At 43.3% G+C, this 19,219-nt stretch overlaps 1 protein-coding gene across 32 annotated transcripts in view; it reads left to right on the forward strand.

The window, feature by feature from the left end:
• LOC115547485 (zinc finger protein 883) overlaps positions 1-16,324 on the forward strand; it is a 110,878-nt gene extending 94,554 nt beyond the window's left edge. For 19 of the 32 annotated variants that reach the window (XM_030361739.1, XM_030361733.1, XM_030361737.1 and 16 more), the window contains 3 exons: positions 9,139-9,422; positions 12,652-12,715; positions 14,167-16,324. In XM_030361739.1, the coding sequence (XP_030217599.1) occupies positions 9,139-9,422; positions 12,652-12,715; positions 14,167-15,980 (2,162 nt within the window). In that variant the 3' untranslated portion in view covers positions 15,981-16,324. Of the gene's footprint in view, positions 1-3,677; positions 3,962-4,828; positions 4,893-6,403; positions 6,740-7,555; positions 7,620-8,870; positions 8,993-9,138; positions 9,423-10,976; positions 11,836-12,651; positions 12,716-14,166 lie in introns of those variants that run through there. The other 13 variants (XM_030361744.1, XM_030361745.1, XM_030361746.1 and 10 more) reach the window with 8 other exon arrangements.
• The last annotated feature ends 2,895 nt before the right edge of the window (positions 16,325-19,219 follow it).

Raw genomic sequence — 19,219 nt, forward strand, 5'->3', positions numbered from 1 at the left:
ACCAGGCGGTTGGAAATTCCCCTTATCTTACACCACCTGTATATCTTAGGCAGTATCGATTCTAGACTGACTGCTAGGTTCTACCTGTGCTAAAAAGCCTGAGTCTCTTTTGCAAAACATCACCAGAGCCCCGGTGAAACACAAGTCAAACTTGAAAGTTGCATTTCGAAGATGGAAAATGTCAAGAGCCCAGAAGGGTTTCAAGACACATGCCACATGAGCTGCTTTATCATTCTCATCACATAATTAGTATTTTAATATGCAATAGATGGGAGTATAATCTGCCTTCAAGTAGATGTATTCAATAACTTGTTCCATCGATAAAGACGATAAGATGCTTTTACTTATAATGCACCAGTTGCTGGGAATGAAATTCAGAGATCACTCAAACTTAGTGCTTTCATTTCTCTTACTGAGTTTAAAGGTCCAATGGCATGCTACTATAAGGATGTTTTAATATAGATATTAGTGGACCCCTAACACAGTATCTGAAGACGTTCCCGAAATTCAGCCGTGGTGAAGAATTAGAGCCACTTAGAGCCAGTCACACATTGAGCTTTTCCCAAACGATCCGTTTCGGTGTCTCTAGCTTTAATTCAAATGAGGAGGGGAGAGGCGGGTCAAGGAGGTTGGTGGGGGTGTGGCCCTGAGCAGCTTGCGGCCACGGTACCATGGGCTCTGTTTACAGTGGATGTAGCGCAATGGCGAAGCGCCCACAACCTTTGGTCGTTGTCTGTAAACGTTCTAGAACACTCCGGGTGCTCCGGGGGGAGTCCTGGAGCTCTATATCTAAATTTGACCATATTATACATAGATATCTATATCGTATAATATATATTATCACAGCCAAAAGCTGTGTGCGCCTCCAGACGATATTATGGATCTCAAACGACTGCGTCGGGTTCTCCAACGTCTCTGGTTCTTCAACAACAAATCGATAAAATCGATTACTAAAAGAGTTGGCAACGAATTTGGTCATTGCTTCGTTGATTTGCGCGATTAATACGTCCTTCGTAGTCGTGGCACTGTTTACAGCCAGCCGCCGACAGGTTATGCTGTTATGCTGTTTACATGTGGTCGATAGGGTTTACATGTGGTCCATAGTGTTTAAATACGGTCGATAGTGTTTGCATGTGCACTGTGGTCGATAGTGTTTAAATGTGATCGTTAGTGTTTAATTATGGTCGATAGTGTTTAAATGTTCCTTTCCCTCTCTCCACCTCATCCCTCACTCTCCACCTCAAGCTGGTGTGTGGTGAGCGTTCTGGCGCCGATTGGCTGCCGTGCATCACCCAAATGGGTGCTACATACTGGTGGTGGTTAGTGAGGTCCCCCCCCCTTCACTGTAGGCGTCTTTGAGTGTCTAGAAAAGCGCTAAATAAATTCAATGAATTATTATTATTATTATTATCCATTTGGATGGTATGCTGGTACAAACGACCAGCTTCAGCGAGAACGTGATTATTTCCCTTGCTCCAGCCTTCCAGTTTGCCATTTGTGTTTCTGTCGAGCCACGAGGGGGAGTAGTCGCAGCCTGGACGGTGTAGAAAGTCCCGTCAGTTAAAAATATAATTCCAGTTTTTAAATCCACTTTAAAATCGGCAGGATATAGAGCTAGTTAATTAAAAAAAAGTAGCAAACAGTGTCAAATGTGATGTGTTCAGGTCGGCTCAGTAATATGATTGGTGTGTTCAAATGCAACACAAAAAAAAAGAAATTTGAGATTTGGCGAAAACTTGTTTTCCCAGCAATATAACATAGATAGTAAAGATAGAATTATGACCTGTTTAACGACCTATCTTGAGCTATGATAATCTTATCAGCAATTGAAGCATTAATACAAGCATTAATTTAAGCATTAATTTTATTTCAACAAAATAATAGAAAAGTATCAATAGTGGTATCAATAAAGACTTGGATCGTGTCTGAAATGATATCAATATTTACACTTCAGTCTGCACTGTGAATTGTAAATGTAATGTTCAGTTTTTGAATAAAGATGCGGCAATTACAAGTTTCTTTTTTTATCCGATTCATCGATTTATCGACCTATTTAATCGATTATTAAAATAATCGTTAGTTGCAGCCCTACATTCAAATAGTTTTGTACAGTGTACAAATGTCTCCCGATGTGCTTTTAATGTATCGAAACAATTACTTTTTATTAGAGATAGACCGATATGTTTTTTTCAGTAGTCAAGGGGGCCGATAACCGATATTTGGAGCCAATATTAATTTACAGAAAAAGGGAAATATTGGCGTAAAAATTTTGAAGAGTACAAACTCCAACACTTAACTTCATTTATATGCCTTTAAGCATATGTTTAATAAACACAACAGCTTATCAGATTTGCAACATAACAATTTAATCAGTAAATGTCTCCCTAACATTTTCCTGAACTGAAATGTTAATCTTTTACTTATCTTTCTTTTAAGTTCAAACAAAAACAAAGAGTGCAGGGTGTTCTTATGAAGTTAACTGAAAATTTAAATCAATAAATAGTTCCCTAGTTAAACAGCCATTATTGCCAGACAGTTTTCTCTCAGACAGACGGTGCTTTGCTGTCAGTTTCTCATGTGGCGCGCACGCACGCACGCACACTATTCTCTAGCCATCCCCTCATCGTGCTTCCCTGTAATAAAAAAATAACTGAATTTCAATCTCTCTCTCACACACACACACACACTTTTATCGCTGACTATTTCCCTATCAATATTATCAGCAACCTTGTTTCAAGTGATTAAACCGTTTAAAAACACTAAATAGCCTACAGCAAGTTCACTTTAATAATCAGTGTTTATCATAGGAACAGACAGCTGCTGCTAACGTATCGGGCCTCACAGTAACGTTGTGAGTTGTTGAGTTTCGCTACAGTCTGCTGAGCGTCTAGAGCCAGAGAAGGAGAACACGGACCGCTGGGCTAACGTTGCGCTAAAAGCTAATCAGCCTTCACCTTAAAGCCTAAGGGCTCGAGGGGCTCCGGGGTTACGCAGTTGGATAGCGCATTACGCAGTTGTAGAAGTATAACCACCGCTTAACGTGCTTCCCTGCAAATAAACCGGACTGAATTGAGTTTATTAGGTTTTTACTCTCTCCCTCACACACAGACTTCTACTATCACAGACTATTTCCATATCGATATTATCAGCAACCTTGTTTTGAGTGATTAAAGGACTGCGAGCGAGCAGAGCTGCCGCTTATGTTTCGGTAACGTTAATGGGCTCACAGTAATGTTACTAGTAGTTGTGAGTTGTAGAGGGCTGGGATGTTTATTACAATTTCCCAAGAGTCTGCTGCCTTAACTTACCTTGAAACCAAACCAGACAAAACCTTTTCTCCTCTCCGCCGTGTGTGTGAGCACTGTGCACATGCACAGCTTTCACGGCTGATTGGGTGTTACCCGTCGTGGCTCTGCGTGTAACCAGAGCGTGTAACCAATCAGATGGTGCTGTGGGTGGGACAATGCTGGAGACGGCGTAGTGACAGCAGACGGAGAGGCGCGGCTGCATCAGAGCCAAGATAACTCGTTTTAAATTGATCTCTTATCGGCCGTCAGATAAAAAAAAAAGGTTGATGCCGATATGCGTCAAAATGCCGAATATCGGCGCCGATAATAGGTCCGGCTGATAATCAGTCGATCCCTACTTTTTATCATAATTTTTTTCCCTCTCTGCAGAAGACTGCGATGACTTTGGAGACCGCAGCACACAGCGCGGCGCCAACTCAGGTAGTATGAATGTGGACGCCCCTGACTCCTCCCACATGTCCAGTCACAGCGAGGAGCTGAGGATCCTGAGCGTCCACGGAAAAGGGGAGGGCCCACTGGCGCTGCACGGCCATGACGCCCTCTTCACTGCGTCCAAACAGGAGGCTCTGAGCTCGCTGTCCACGGAACACAGCGTGGCCAAGAGCCTGGAGCGCGGCGAACGGCTGGTCCGCCGCGAGGAGCTGACTGGGCAGGTTGGAAATCATCTTCTCATTCACAATCAAAAAGAGAGGCTTCCTCTGCTACAACTCCAGCACACACCCATAGAAAGCACCCACCTTTATGATTCAATGTGTCGTTAGCGGGGATTGACATATATTCTGTGATATTGAAAGTAGGGATGTCCGATATTGGCTTTTTTGCCGATATCCGATATGCGATATTGTCCAACTCTAAATTTTCGATTCTGATATCAGCCGATACGGATGTCGATATTTGGGTTATTTTTCCTCAAACCTAATTTAGGTAACATTACATATCTCCTGTTGTGGAATTAACACAACATGCTTAATGTTATTGTGATGCCCCACTGGATGCATTCTTGAATGCAACAAGGCTTTCCAAATGTTAACTTTGTCTGTGCAAAAAAAGAAAAATACTTCAACTTAATTTAAGGGAAAAGTGCCATGTTTATTTTTATTTTTTTAATGGTCTCAGACAACAGTTTGGATTACACTCTCCTTGAGATAATCTTGACAATGCCCACAACAAATAGGGCAAACTTGACTTCACCAATGATAAAACATTGTACCTGAACAACTATGTGCAACATAGCAGTATGTTTCTTTAACTAAAACTCAATAACCTTAATTGAATAAATGCACAAATATGAGTCAATTACAATGTGCACTGTACTGCACAATTTTGAAAACATTTATTTGAGCTATAAAAAAAATAAATAAAAAATAAAATAAAAAAATAATCGGTTTTAAGGCAAAAAAAATCCGATACCGATATTGACAGATATTACATTTTTATGCTAATATCGGGCCGATAATATCGGACATCTCTAATTGAAAGAATATGTCTTCTGTGCGTTTCCTTCTTTATGTGGAAAGCAGCAGACCCCAGACACCATTTTAATCAAGGAGGAAGAGGATATTGGAGGAGGCATGCCCGCTGTAGGTTAGTAATACACATTGCATGCAAGAAAGCAAGAAAACGACCTGGACCAACTGAGAATGTACTCGATTCTACCTGCGCTAAAAAGCCTGGTCCTCTTTTGAAAGCGCACCATGACCAGAGCCCTATTGAAACACAAGGACTTCTTATACAGTTTATAGTAGAATTATATACTTCCTCTTCATGGCAGACTCAGGAATCTGCCATGAAGTGTCAGGAATGCTCAGAACAGCAGATTCCCAATATAACTACAGTATTGGTAAAAGAGTGATCGGAAACAACAGATAGCCTGGGTTGTGTCTTTATGACCTCCCCACATCTTTAAAAGGGGGAGACGTAGCGGTGCTACGTCTCAAAGGGACACCTAGGCTGAATCCTAAGTCATTGCTCATTGCGCAACCCTACCCCTCTTTGCTCAACGCTAACCCTAACCCTAACTTTTAAGCCAACCCACTACCCCTACCCTTCTTCCGCTACCAAATGGGACAACCCTACCCTGTGACGTCATCGGTAGTCCCTACCCTGTGACGTCATCATTAGTCAACTCGAAATGCTTGACCCCCAACCTCCCCGTGACCCCCTAGCAGATAACCAGACACCTAGTAATGCCACAAGGGACAGACTGGCTGCCATTGGCTCGGGAAATGAGCAAGCCCCATTGTAAAGATGTTTAACCTGAAATGGAATTTATATGATGTATTTTGTAATTGGTTGATTTTTTTTTTAATACTACAATCTGTCCCTCGTAATATACCATTTATTATGAATGTCACTTAGCTACATGTTAGAGGTGGTATTAGGTAAGAATCGGTTAAGAACAAGAACACCTTAAAGAAGAAACACTTTATTTGCATAAAGAGATAAGTGTAAAAACTTACGATTCCATGGCCCCTATAACGTATACATATTTGAAAGTAGGCAATGTCTCTTTTATAGAAGGCTTACTTTAATCAATAGAAAATGAATGCGTTAACGTTAAATGAACATTAACTGTATCTCTCCGATTGATTAATATCTCATCAAATCGCACCGGATCGTTGGAACATTGAATCGAAACGCATCAAATCGTTCCATGTTAAAATGTATCGTCCCTGAATCGTATCGTAGCACATGTATCGGATCATCCTATAAAGGCGAGATGCACAGCCCTAATAAATATCATACAAACAAGAACCAGTGATATAATGGAACTAATATTGCACATTACGAAAGGCATCAACCATCGCATTTATCAATAACTTGGTCGGTCTTAAACCATCAATGGATGGTTCATCTTTCTATCTTCCTGGGGGTTTTAGGGCTACCAAAGCAGAAGAGGTGCTTGAGGTGATGGAGGGATGGGCTCTTGGGATGGCAGCGGCCTCACTGATCTCCTGAAAGAAAACATAACAAATAACAAATAAGAAGGAATTATAATTGGGTTAGATGCACATCTATACCCTCTGTGTCAATGTTACATACAGATACATTCAAATTGTTTCGTTCAGTGTAAAAATGCACAAATGTCTCCTGTTGTGCAAATAATGTATTGAAACAATTACTTTTTATCTTTTCCCCTCTCTGCAGAAGACTGCAATGACTTTGGAGACCGCAGCACACAGCGCGGCGCCACCTCAGATAGTCTGCATGTGGACGCCCCTGGCTCCTCCCACATGTCCAGTCACAGCGAGGAGCTGAGGATCCTGAGCGTCTATGGAAAAGGGGAGGGCCCACTGGCGTTGCACGGCCATGACGCCCTCTTCACTGCGTCCGAACCAGAGGCTCTGAGTTCGCTGTCCACGGAACACAGCGTGGTCAAGAGCCTGGAGCGCGGCGAACGGCTGGTCCGCCGCGAGGAGCTGACTGGGCAGGTTCGAAGTCATCTTCTCATTCACAATCAAAAAGAGAGGCTTCCTCTGCTACAACTCTAGCACTTACCCATAGAAAGCACAGACCTTTATTATTCAATGTGTCGTTAGCGGGGATTGACATATATTCCGTGTAGTGGTGGGCATAGATTAATTTTTTTCATCTGAATTAATCTAGATTAAAATGGCAAACGGCAAAAAATCATTTTGTTTACCTTGACAACTGTCAATTATACTTGGCAACGGTGAATTATCAACTATAATTCACCGCCGGAAGTTGTGAAGTGCCCATGCAAGTGAACGGAGCATAAACACAATTTTTTGACAGCTGAACGTTGGGAAGGCCCATGCAAGTGAATGGAGCAGTCTACAGCATTGAGAAGAGCCGTGTAATAATCCAGGATAATGTAAAGTTTAGAAGTTAAATATTTGAAAGTTGTAGAATAAATTAATATAATTTATATTGGAGTTAATTTGCTAGAAATGTACTTACAATGTTTAGTCAGTTAATCATTTGCATATTTATGTTACACAATTATTGCTTACATATTTAACAGTCAGGATATTCTGTTGAATCTGCCTCTCTGATTCCCTCATGTTTACCTCAGTCTAAATTCTAGCTTCTGATTGGTTAGTTCAGTCACGTGATGGGTCTGAAAAAGGAAGTGTTTAAAAATAGATTAACGGCGATATCTTTTTTATCGCGCGATAAAAGTTTCGTGTTAACGCAGCCGTAAACGACGATAACGGCCCACCACTAATTCTGTGCTAATGAAAGAATATGTCTCGTGTGTGTTTCCTTCTTTATGTGGAACGCAGCAGACCCCAGACACCATTTCAATCAAGGAAGAAGTGGATATTGATGGAGGCATGCCCGCTGTAGGTTAGTAAAACACATTGCATGCAAGAAAGCGACCTGGATCAACTGAGAATGTACTCGATTCTACCTGCGCTAAAAAGCCTGGTCCTCTTTTGAAAGCGCACCATGACCAGAGCCCTGCTAAAACACAAGGACTACAGTTTATAGTAGAATTATATACTTCTACTTCATGGCAGACGGATGTCAGGAATGCTCAGAACAGCAGATTCCCAATATAACTACAGTATTGGTAAAACAGGTGATAGGAAACAACAGATAGCCTGGGTTGTGTCTTTATGAACTCCCCACATCTTTAAAAGGGGGAGACGTAGCGGTGCTACGTCTCAAAGGGTCACCTAGGCTGAATCCGAAGTCATTGCTCAACGCTAACCCTAACCCTAACTTTTAAGCCAACCCACTACCCCTACCCTTTTTCCGCTACCAAATGGGACAACCCTACCCTGTGACGTCATCGGTAGTCCCTACCCTGTGACGTCATCATTAGTCAACTCGAAATGCTTGACCCCCAACCTCCCCGTGACCCCCTAGCAGATAACCAGACACCTAGTCATGCCACAAGGGTCAGACTGGCTGCCATTGGCTCGGGAAATGAGCAAGCCCCATTGTAAAGATGTTTAACCTGAAATGGAATTTATATGATGTATTTTGTAATTGGTTGATTTTTTTTTTAATGCTACAATCTGTCCCTCGTAATATACCATTTATTATGAATGTCACTTAGCTACATGTTAAAGGTGGTATTAGGTAAGAATCGGTTAAGAACAAGAACACCTTAAAGAAGAAACACTTTATTTGCATAAAGAGATAAGTGTAAAAACTTACGATTCCATGGCCCCTATAACGTATACATATTTGAAAGTAGGCAATGTCTCTTTTATAGAAGGCTTATTTTAATCAATAGAAAATGAATGCGTTAACGTTAAATGAACATTAACTGTATCTCTCCGATTGATTCATATCTCATCAAATCGCACCGGATCGTTGGAACATTGAATCGAAACGCATCAAATCGTTCCATGTTAAAATGTATCGTCCCTGAATCGTATCGTAGCATATGTATCTAGATACGTATCGGATCGTCCTATAAAGGAGAGATGCACACCCCTAATAAATATCATACAAACAAGAACCAGTGATATAATGGAACTAATATTGCACATTACGAAAGGCATCAACCATCACATTTATCAATAACTTGGTCGGTCTTAAACCATCAATGGATGGTTCATCTTTCTATCTTCCTGGGGGTTTTAGGGCTACCAAAGCAGAAGAGGTGCTTGAGGTGATGGAGGGATGGGCTCTTGGGATGGCAGCGGCCTCACTGATCTCCTGAAAGAAAACATAACAAATAACAAATAAGAAGGAATTATAACTGGGTTATATGCACATCTATACCCTCTGTGTCAATGTTACATACAGATACATTCAAATTGTTTTGTTCAGTGTAAAAATGCACAAATGTCTCCTGTTGTGCAAATAATGTATTGAAACAATTACTTTTTATCTTCTTCCCTCTCTGCAGAAGACTGCAATGACTTTGGAGACCGCAGCACACAGCGCGGCGCCCCCTCAGATAGTCTGCATGTGGACGCCCCTGGCTCCTCCCACATGTCCAGTCACAGCGAGGAGCTGAGGATCCTGAGCGTCTATGGAAAAGGGGAGGGCCCACTGGCGTTGCACGGCCATGACGCCCTCTTCACTGCGTCCGAACCAGAGGCTCTGAGCTCGCTGTCCACGGAACACAGCGTGGTCAAGAGCTTGGAGCGCGGCGAACGGCTGGTCCGCCGCGAGGAGCTGACTGGGCAGGTTGGAAATCATCTTCTCATTCAACATCCATAAGAGAGGCTTCCTCTGCTATAACTCTAGCACTAACCCATAGAAAGCACAGACCTTTATTATTCAATGTGTCGTTAGCGGGGATTGACATATATTCCGTGTAGTGGTGGGCATAGATTATTTTTTTTCATCTGAATTAATCTAGATTAAAATGGCAAACGGCAAAAAATCCTTTTGTTTACCTTGACTACTGTCAATTATACTTGGCAACGGTGAATTATCAAATATAATTCACCGCCGGAAGTTGTGAAGTGCCCATGCAAGTGAACGGAGCGTAAACAAAAATTTTGGCAGCTGAACGTTGGGAAGGCCCATGCAAGTGAATGGAGCAGTCTACAGCATTGAGAAGAGCCGTGTAATAATCCATGATGATGTAAAGTTTAGAAGTTAAATATTTGAAAGTTGTAGAATAAATTAATAAAATGTATATTGGAGTTAATTTGCTAGAAATGTACTTACAATGTTTAGTCAGTTAATCATTTACATATTTATGTTACACAATTATTACTTGCATATTTACATATTTAACACAGTCAGGATATTCTGTTGAATCTGCCTCTCTGATTCCCTCACGTTTACCTCAGTCTAAATTCTAGCTTCTGATTGGTTAGTTCAGTCACGTGATGGGTCTGAACAAGGAAGTGTTTAAAAATAGATTAACGGCGACATCTTTTTTATCGCGCGATAAAAGTTTCGCGTTAACGCAGCCGTAAACGACGATAACGGCCCACCACTAATTCTGTGCTAATGAAAGAATATGTCTTGTGTGTGTTTCCTTCTTTATGTGGAACGCAGCAGACCCCAGACACCATTTCAATCAAGGAAGAAGTGGATATTGATGGAGGCATGCCCGCTGTAGGTTAGTAATACACATTGCATGCAAGAAAGCAACCTGGATCAACTGAGAATGTACTCGATTCTACCTGCGCTAAAAAGCCTGGTCCTCTTTTGAAAGCGCACCATGACCAGAGCCCTGCTAAAACACAAGGACTACAGTTTATAGTAGAATTATATACTTCTACTTCATGGCAGACGGATGTCAGGAATGCTCAGAACAGCAGATTCCCAATATAACTACAGTATTGGTAAAACAGGTGATAGGAAACAACAGATAGCCTGGGTTGTGTCTTTATGACCTCCCCACATCTTTAAAAGGGGGAGACGTAGCGGTGCTACGTCTCAAAGGGACACCTAGGCTGAATCCGAAGTCATTGCTCATTGCTCAACCCTACCCCTCTTTGCTCAACGCTAACCCTAACCCTAACTTTTAAGCCAACCCACTACCCCTACCCTTCTTGTTGTTATGTTAAAGGTGGTATTAGGTAAGAATCGGTTAAGAACAAGAACACTTTAAAGAAGAAACATTTTATTTGCATAAAGAAATAAGTATAAAAACTTACGATTCCATGGCCCTATAACGTATATATATTTGAAAGTAGGCAATGTCTCTTTTATAGAAGGCTTATTTTAATCAATAGAAAATGAATGCGTAAACGTTAAATGAACATTAACTGTATCTCTCCGATTGATTCATATCTCATCAAATCGCACCGGATCGTTGGAACATTGAATCGAAACGCATCGAATCGTTCCATGTTAAAATGTATCGTCCCTGAATCGTATCGTAGCATATGTATCTAGATACGTATCGGATCGTCCTATAAAGGAGAGATGCACACCCCTAATAAATATCATACAAACAAGAACCAGTGACATAATGGAACTAATATTGCACATTACGAAAGGCATCAACCATCGCATTTATCAATAACTTGGTCGGTCTTGAACCATCAATGGATGGTTCATCTTTCTATCTTCCTGGGGGTTTTAGGGCTACCAAAGCAGAAGAGGTGCTTGAGGTGATGGAGGGATGGGCTCTTGGGATGGCAGCGGCCTCACTGATCTCCTGAAAGAAAACATAACAAATAACAAATAAGAAGGAATTATAACTGGGTTAGATGCACATCTATACCCTCTGTGTCAATGTTACATACAGATACATTCAAATTGTTTTGTTCAGTGTAAAAATGCACAAATGTCTCCTGTTGTGCAAATAATGTATTGAAACAATTACTTTTTATCTTTTCCCCTCTCTGCAGAAGACTGCAATGACTTTGGAGACCGCAGCACACAGCGCGGCGCCACCTCAGATAGTCTGCATGTGGACGCCCCTGGCTCCTCCCACATGTCCAGTCACAGCGAGGAGCTGAGGATCCTGAGCGTCTATGGAAAAGGGGAGGGCCCACTGGCGCTGCACGGCCATGACGCCCTCTTCACTGCGTCCGAACCAGAGGCTCTGAGCTCGCTGTCCACGGAACACAGCGTGGTCAAGAGCCTGGAGCGCGGCGAACGGCTGGTCCGCCGCGAGGAGCTGACTGGGCAGGTTGGAAATCATCTTCTCATTCACAATCAAAAAGAGAGGCTTCCTCTGCTACAACTCTAGCACTTACCCATAGAAAGCACAGACCTTCATTATTCAATGTGTCGTTAGCGGGGATTGACATATATTCCGTGTAGTGGTGGGCATAGATTAATTTTTTTCATCTGAATTAATCTAGATTAAAATGGCAAACGGCAAAAAATCCTTTTGTTTACCTTGACAACTGTCAATTATACTTGGCAACGGTGAATTATCAACTATAATTCACCGCCGGAAGTTGTGAAGTGCCCATGCAAGTGAACGGAGCATAAACACAATTTTTTGACAGCTGAACGTTGGGAAGGCCCATGCAAGTGAATGGAGCAGTCTACATCATTGAGAAGAGCCGTGTAATAATCCAGGATAATGTAAAGTTTAGAAGTTAAATATTTGAAAGTTGTAGAATAAATTAATATAATTTATATTGGAGTTAATTTGCTAGAAATGTACTTACAATGTTTAGTCAGTTAATCATTTGCATATTTATGTTACACAATTATTGCTTACATATTTAACAGTCAGGATATTCTGTTGAATCTGCCTCTCTGATTCCCTCATGTTTACCTCAGTCTAAATTCTAGCTTCTGATTGGTTAGTTCAGTCACGTGATGGGTCTGAACAAGGAAGTGTTTAAAAATAGATTAACGGCGATATCTTTTTTATCGCGCGATAAAAGTTTCGTGTTAACGCAGCCGTAAACGACGATAACGGCCCACCACTAATTCTGTGCTAATGAAAGAATATGTCTTCTGTGTGTTTCCTTCTTTATGTGGAACGCAGCAGACCCCAGACACCATTTCAATCAAGGAAGAAGTGGATATTGATGGAGACATGCACGCTGGAGGTTAGTAATACACATTGCATGCAAGAAAGCGACCTGGATCAACTGAGAATGTACTCGATTCTACCTGCGCTAAAAAGCCTGGTCCTCTTTTGAAAGCGCACCATGACCAGAGCCCTGCTAAAACACAAGGACTACAGTTTATAGTAGAATTATATACCTCTACTTCATGGCAGACAGATGTCAGGAATGCTCAGAACAGCAGATTCCCAATATAACTACAGTATTGGTAAAACAGGTGATAGGAAACAACAGATAGCCTGGGTTGTGTCTTTATGAACTCCCCACATCTTTAAAAGGGGGAGACGTAGCGGTGCTACGTCTCAAAGGGACACCTAGGCTGAATCCTAAGTCATTGCTCATTGCTCAACCCTACCCCTCTTTGCTCAACGCTAACCCTAACCCTAACTTTTAAGCCAACCCACTACCCCTACCCTTCTTCCGCTACATATCTACCTAGATATGTATCGGATCGTCCTATAAAGGCGAGATGAACACCCCTAATAAATATCATACAAACAAGAACCAGTGATATAATGGAACTAATATTGCACATTACAAAAAAGCATCAACCATCACATTTATCAATAACTTGGTCGGTCTTGAACCATCAATGGATGGTTCATCTTTCTATCTTCCTGGGGGTTTTAGGGCTACCAAAGCAGAAGAGGTGCTTGAGGTGATGGAGGGATGGGCTCTTGGGATGGCAGCGGCCTCACTGATCTCCTGAAAGAAAACATAACAAATAAGAAGGAATTATAACTGGGTTATATGGCCACATGTTATGTACAATATATAATGATAAATAGATATTTTTACCAAAATAAATGAAAAAATACACTGGTTTATTGAAAGAAACAAGATCATTTTGATCCACCATTCTCCAGGCTAATAAGCATTTTTCAAACAAATTATTGCATTACTTGGCAGGGGATTAAAGCGTATCTTCAATCTGGAGTCCTTAGAACATGGAACATATGGATATCATACGACATGAGCCCGGCAGCTCCCCGACCGCCGGCCGCACGGCCGGGCCGCCCAACACCAGTCCACGGCCGGGCTGCGGAGCCCACGGCCGGGCTGCAGAGACCCAATAATCACGCCGGAGCCCCTGGCCTGATTATTGACATAGATAACACTCACATTTGTGGTTTTCAATCCTGTCGCATCTTTTCGCCCGCCATCTTTCCTAGGATTTTTCTTGTTTTTTGTGGGAGCAAGTCACAACTTGAGCATTCTCAGTTTCTTTCAGTGTGCCAATCGAAAATCAAAATTTTGAGGGGATGGTAGCCCTCCCCCTTACCCCTTACGCTACCTTTTAAATGGGTTTCGGACATGCGAAGGGTAGGGCTGAGATTTTCCTATGAGCAATGAAATCGGACAAGCCCATACTGTGTCCCTTTTTGCAATTATTGAATTAACACAATTACTTTTTGTCTTTTTTCTCACTGCAGAAGACTGCGATGACTTTGGAGACTGCAGCACACAACACAGCTCCACCTTGGATAGTCTGCATGTGGAAGCTCCTGGCTCCTCCCACTTGTCAAGTCACAACGGGGAGCTGCGAATCCTGAGGGTCTATGGAAAAGGGGAGGGCCCACTGGCGGTGGATGGCCATGACAACCCCTTCACCGTGTTCAAGCCGGAGGTGCTGAGCTCGCTGTCTGCGGAACACAGCATGGCAAAGAACCTGCAGCGCGGCGAGCAGCTGGTCCACCGTGAGGAGCTGACTGGGCATCGGGGCGACGGCAAGGACCAGCCCGGTGTGTTGTCTTGCGAGGATTTCCCCAACAATACCAATATGATCAACCACATGCGTACCCACACCGGCGAGAAGCCGTACGGGTGCGACCAATGCAAGAAGCGCTTCAAACTGAAAGGCAGCCTGAAGAGCCACATGAGGACTCACTCCGGGGAGAAGCTCTACAGTTGTGACCAATGCGTGAAGTGCTTCAGTAAGAGCTCTCTCCTGAAGAGCCACATGAGGACTCACTCCGGGGAGAAGCCCTACAGGTGTGATCAATGCTTGAAGTGCTTCCAAAGTAAAGGCAACCTGAAGAGCCATATGAGGACTCACTCCGGGGAGAAGCCCTTCAGGTGTAACCAATGCGAGAAGCGCTTCAGTGGGAGCTACACCCTGAAGATCCACATGAGGACTCACTCCGGGGAGAAGCCCTACAGGTGTGACCAATGCGAAAAGTGCTTCAGTCAGAGCTTCGAACTGAAGATGCACATAAGGAATCACACCGGCGAGAAGCCGTATGGCTGCGACCAGTGCATGAAGCGCTTCCAACTGAAAGGAAGCCTCAAGCTCCACATTAGGACTCACTCCGGGGAGAAGCCCTACAGGTGTGATCAATGCGTGAAGCGCTACAGTCAGAGCTCCTACTTGAGGATCCACATGAGGACTCACTCTGGGGAGAAGCCCTACAGGTGTGATCAATGCGCGAGGCGCTTCGGTCAGAGCTCCGACCTGAAGGTCCACATGTTGACTCACTCTGAGGAGAAGCCCTACAGGTGTAACCAATGCGAGAAGCGCTTCAGTCTTAACGCCACCCTGAAGAGACACATGATGATACACTCCGGGGAGAAGCCTTATAGGTGTGACCAATGCGTGAAGTGCTTCAGTCAGAACTCTCACCTGAAGAAACACATGAGGACTCACTCCGGGGAGAAGCCCTACAGGTGTGACCAATGTGAGAAGTGCTTCAGTCTTAGCTTCTCCCTGAAGATCCACATGAGGACTCACTCTGGGGAGAAGCCCTACAGGTGTGACCAATGCGCGAAGCGCTTCAGTCAGAGCTCCGTCCTGAAGAGCCACATGAGGACTCACTCCGAGGAGAAGCCTTACAGGTGTGATCAATGCTTGAAGCACTTCCAAAAGAAAGGCAACCTGAAGAGCCACATGAGGACTCACTCCGGGGAGAAGCCCTACAGGTGTAACCACTGCGAGAAGTGCTTCAGTCAGAGCTCCTCCCTGACGATCCACATCCGGACTCACTCCGGGGAGAAGCCCTACAGGTGCGACCAATGCGTGAAGCGCTTCAGGAAGAGCTCCGACCTGAAGTACCACATGAGGACTCACTCCGGGGAGAAGCCCTACAGGTGTGATCAATGCGTGAAGTGCTTCCAAAGGAAAGGCAGCCTGAAGAGTCACATGATGACTCACTCCGGGGAGAAGCCCTTCAGGTGTAACCAATGCATGAAGTGCTTCGGACAAAGAGCTCATCTGAATGTCCACTTGAGGACTCACTCACTCAAGTCCTGAAGGTGTAATGCCAGCTGCAGCGACCCAAACAAAGAGGCAATGGAGTGCTTGGAAACAGGGCAACGGGACGCTTTTGTTGACACCTCTATCATGTATTCATTGGAATGACTGCTGTAGGTTTTTTGTTGAACCCCCATTAACCCCCGGGGTTAATGGGTTGTCAATCGGTTGTGTGTTTGTGTGCTGTTGCATTAACATGTTGTGTGTATGGTTGCCGCCACCATCACTGAGAATGACGTGTTTGTTTGTTGGGTGCGCTGTGTTCCATGTATGATGTTGGTCATAAATAAAGGCAGTCCGTAGTCGTGCGGTGTACGGGACGCGGAACTGCATAATTGCTTGAACCTGGGCTCCTACCCAATCCCATCTCATCCTTCCTGTGCTGCTAACCACAATAGTGGCGAAGTCACGCCCCTTCTGATAGAGCCAAAGGGACCTATGAGATCGAAAAATATGAATGGGTTTCGATGGAGAGAAAGTAATTATTTTCTGGTCCCAGTCTTTATATGCCCTGCATTACACATTTGTTGTTTGGATTTAAATGATAATGTTTCATGTCAAGAGTTTGACCGTTTATTATGCAATTGTTCAATTAAAGGCTGTAGTGAAAACACAATGAGAAAGACTACGTGTCTCGTATGTGCCTTCACGCTCCCTGCGACTGGCGTGGACATGACCAACATATTCCCCATCGGCCTAACTGAAACTCTCCACATGCCCCAATTTATAATGGTTTTCACCTCTTTCGATGCTTTTATCCTCCCCTTGGGAAAAACCTAACATTATCAAACTACTTCACGAAAATGTTTAGTTTTCTTTGCATGACAAATTATCCATAAACAACATGTGTAATCCGGGGCATATAAAGACTGGGACCAGAAAATAATGACTTTCTCTCCATTTAAACCCATTCATATTTTTCGATCTCATAGGTCCCATGTGCTCTACCAGAAGAGGCGTGACTTCGCCATTCTATACAAAAGAAACAAAGGTGAGGGGGAGTGACCATCCTGGAGATTTTAGGGTTAGCCAGAGGAGAGACCCAGTAAAATTGCAAGACACTGTGGGTGAATTGGACTTGGCTGCAAGGCAGTTAAAGGAATCTACAAAACAAAGAAGTCAGCCGATTGGCCTCAGTATCAGACTTCGTGGCTAGAGTTGCAATGCAAATGCAACAACTCCTTTCAATTAGAGAGGATGGGAGGTATCTCTAGGTCCAAGGATAATGTATAGAAATCCCTTTCAATTGGCTACATAAAATATACAAATTTATATTAGTAAGGTCATGCATGCAGCACTCAACTATTGTTCTTACGTTTTATTCTTAAACACTGTGGGCTCCTTGAATCAACGGTCAACGAGCCTACATCCTGACGGACATTTAGGGGCCACTCACACTAGGGCCGTTTGCCTGTTCCGTGCTGCAGGAAGATTCAGCACGATTCCCCCCCTCCCCACTCCCCCCGCTGGCCCGTGGTCACACTGCTCCCAAAGGCCGTGGCCTGGGCACTATTGCTCCTTCATACATACGTCATCGCGTCGTAAAATACGATAAGCACGTCATCACCAAGCATGGTGTCCAGCTGCGACTGAATGCTGTCGTCGGCTCAAATTTCAAGTAAACACTCGACTTCACTATCGCACCAACGTAAACCCACTCGTGAACCGCTTGCCGCCATTGTTTAAAATAATTGTTGTGGGGAAGAAGGGCATGGACCTATAAAGAAAGAAGGGTCGCGCAAGGACGACGTCATCCAGCTCACGTTGCGTATCACCTCATTAGCATCTGTACTTTGGCCACGGCACACCACTCCCAAGTGTGCCGTGGTCAAGGGGCTGTTCCGTGCTGGAATACGGATGGCGTGGTAACACTAGCCAAACGTTCTAGACTTTAGCATGCAAATGAGCTCGGGCACAGGGCCACGGCCCTAGTGTGAGTGGCCCCTTACACGTGCCTCTCGTTCACACCATTTGCCTTTCAAAAGGTGAACCCCGGTTATCTCGTTGACTGAATGTACGAATAAGTTGCTCCTGAGAGGGTCGTCTGACTCACTTCACCATGAGAGGGGGACACGAGGCGGGCTTTGTGACGTCCCAAAGGAAGAAATGCCCCCCCTGCGGTCTCCCTGTCTCATGGTACTTGTGCTAACTTAGAAGTTAGAGTTAACTACTCAATGCTCCAGTCAGAGTCAGACACTGCCAGCTTTATGAATGTATATGATAGGCACATATAGTGATATTATGTTAAATCTGAATCTAATTATCTAATTATTATTTCAATGCATGGCAGACAGGTGTAGGGCTGAAAGATTTGGGGAAATTACTTCGACCAATATTGCCATTGCGAATTAGTAATGCGATTTTTCTTTTTAAAGTTCCTTTCTGTATTATTCACTAAACAAGCAATAAATCATTGTCATATAACCAACACAACATTTGATGCAGTCAACGTATAAAACACTCTTTCCTTCAAGCCTATTTGTTGAGATGAATTTAAATAACATCTTTATTTAACTATTGAATTGTTAAAAAATAAATACGAATCTTACTGATCTCCAGTCAGTACAGGACCACTAAAAAAAATTATAAAAGAAAAAAATACTTTTTTGAATTTATTTGAATCACAGCCTTCGCGATTTGCATATCGTGGTGAAACCCAAGACAAACTTGGGAGTTGGATTTTGAAGATGGAAACAGTCAAGAGCCCAGAAGGGTTTCAAGACAGATTCCACATGAGATGGTTTATCATTCTTATCACATAATTAGTCTTTTAAAATTCAATAGGCAAGAGTATAATCTGCGTTCAAGTAGTTATATTCAATTACATGTTCCATCAATAAAGAAAGAATTTGGAAAGACTGCTTTTACTTATAGTGCACCAGTTGCTGGGAATGAAATTCAGAGATCACTCAAACTTACTGCTTTCATTTCACTTACTGAGTTTAAAGGTCCCATGGCGTGTTACTTTATGGATGCTTTAATAAAGATATTAGTAGACCCCTAACACAGTATTGGAAGACGTTCCCGAATTTCTGCCGTGGTGCAGAATTAGAGCCACTTCGAGCCAGTCACACATTGAGCTTTCCCCATACGCACCTTTTCAGTGTCTGCAGCTTCAATGCAAATGAGGAGGAGAGAGGCGGCTCAAGGAGGTTGGTGGGGGTGTGGCCCTGAGCAGCTTGTGGTCACGGTACCATAAGCTCTTTTTACAGTGGATGTATCGCAATGGCGAGGCGCAC

Source organism: Gadus morhua, chromosome 7 (genome assembly GCF_902167405.1).
Source record: "Gadus morhua chromosome 7, gadMor3.0, whole genome shotgun sequence".
Lineage (NCBI taxonomy): Eukaryota > Metazoa > Chordata > Actinopteri > Gadiformes > Gadidae > Gadus > Gadus morhua.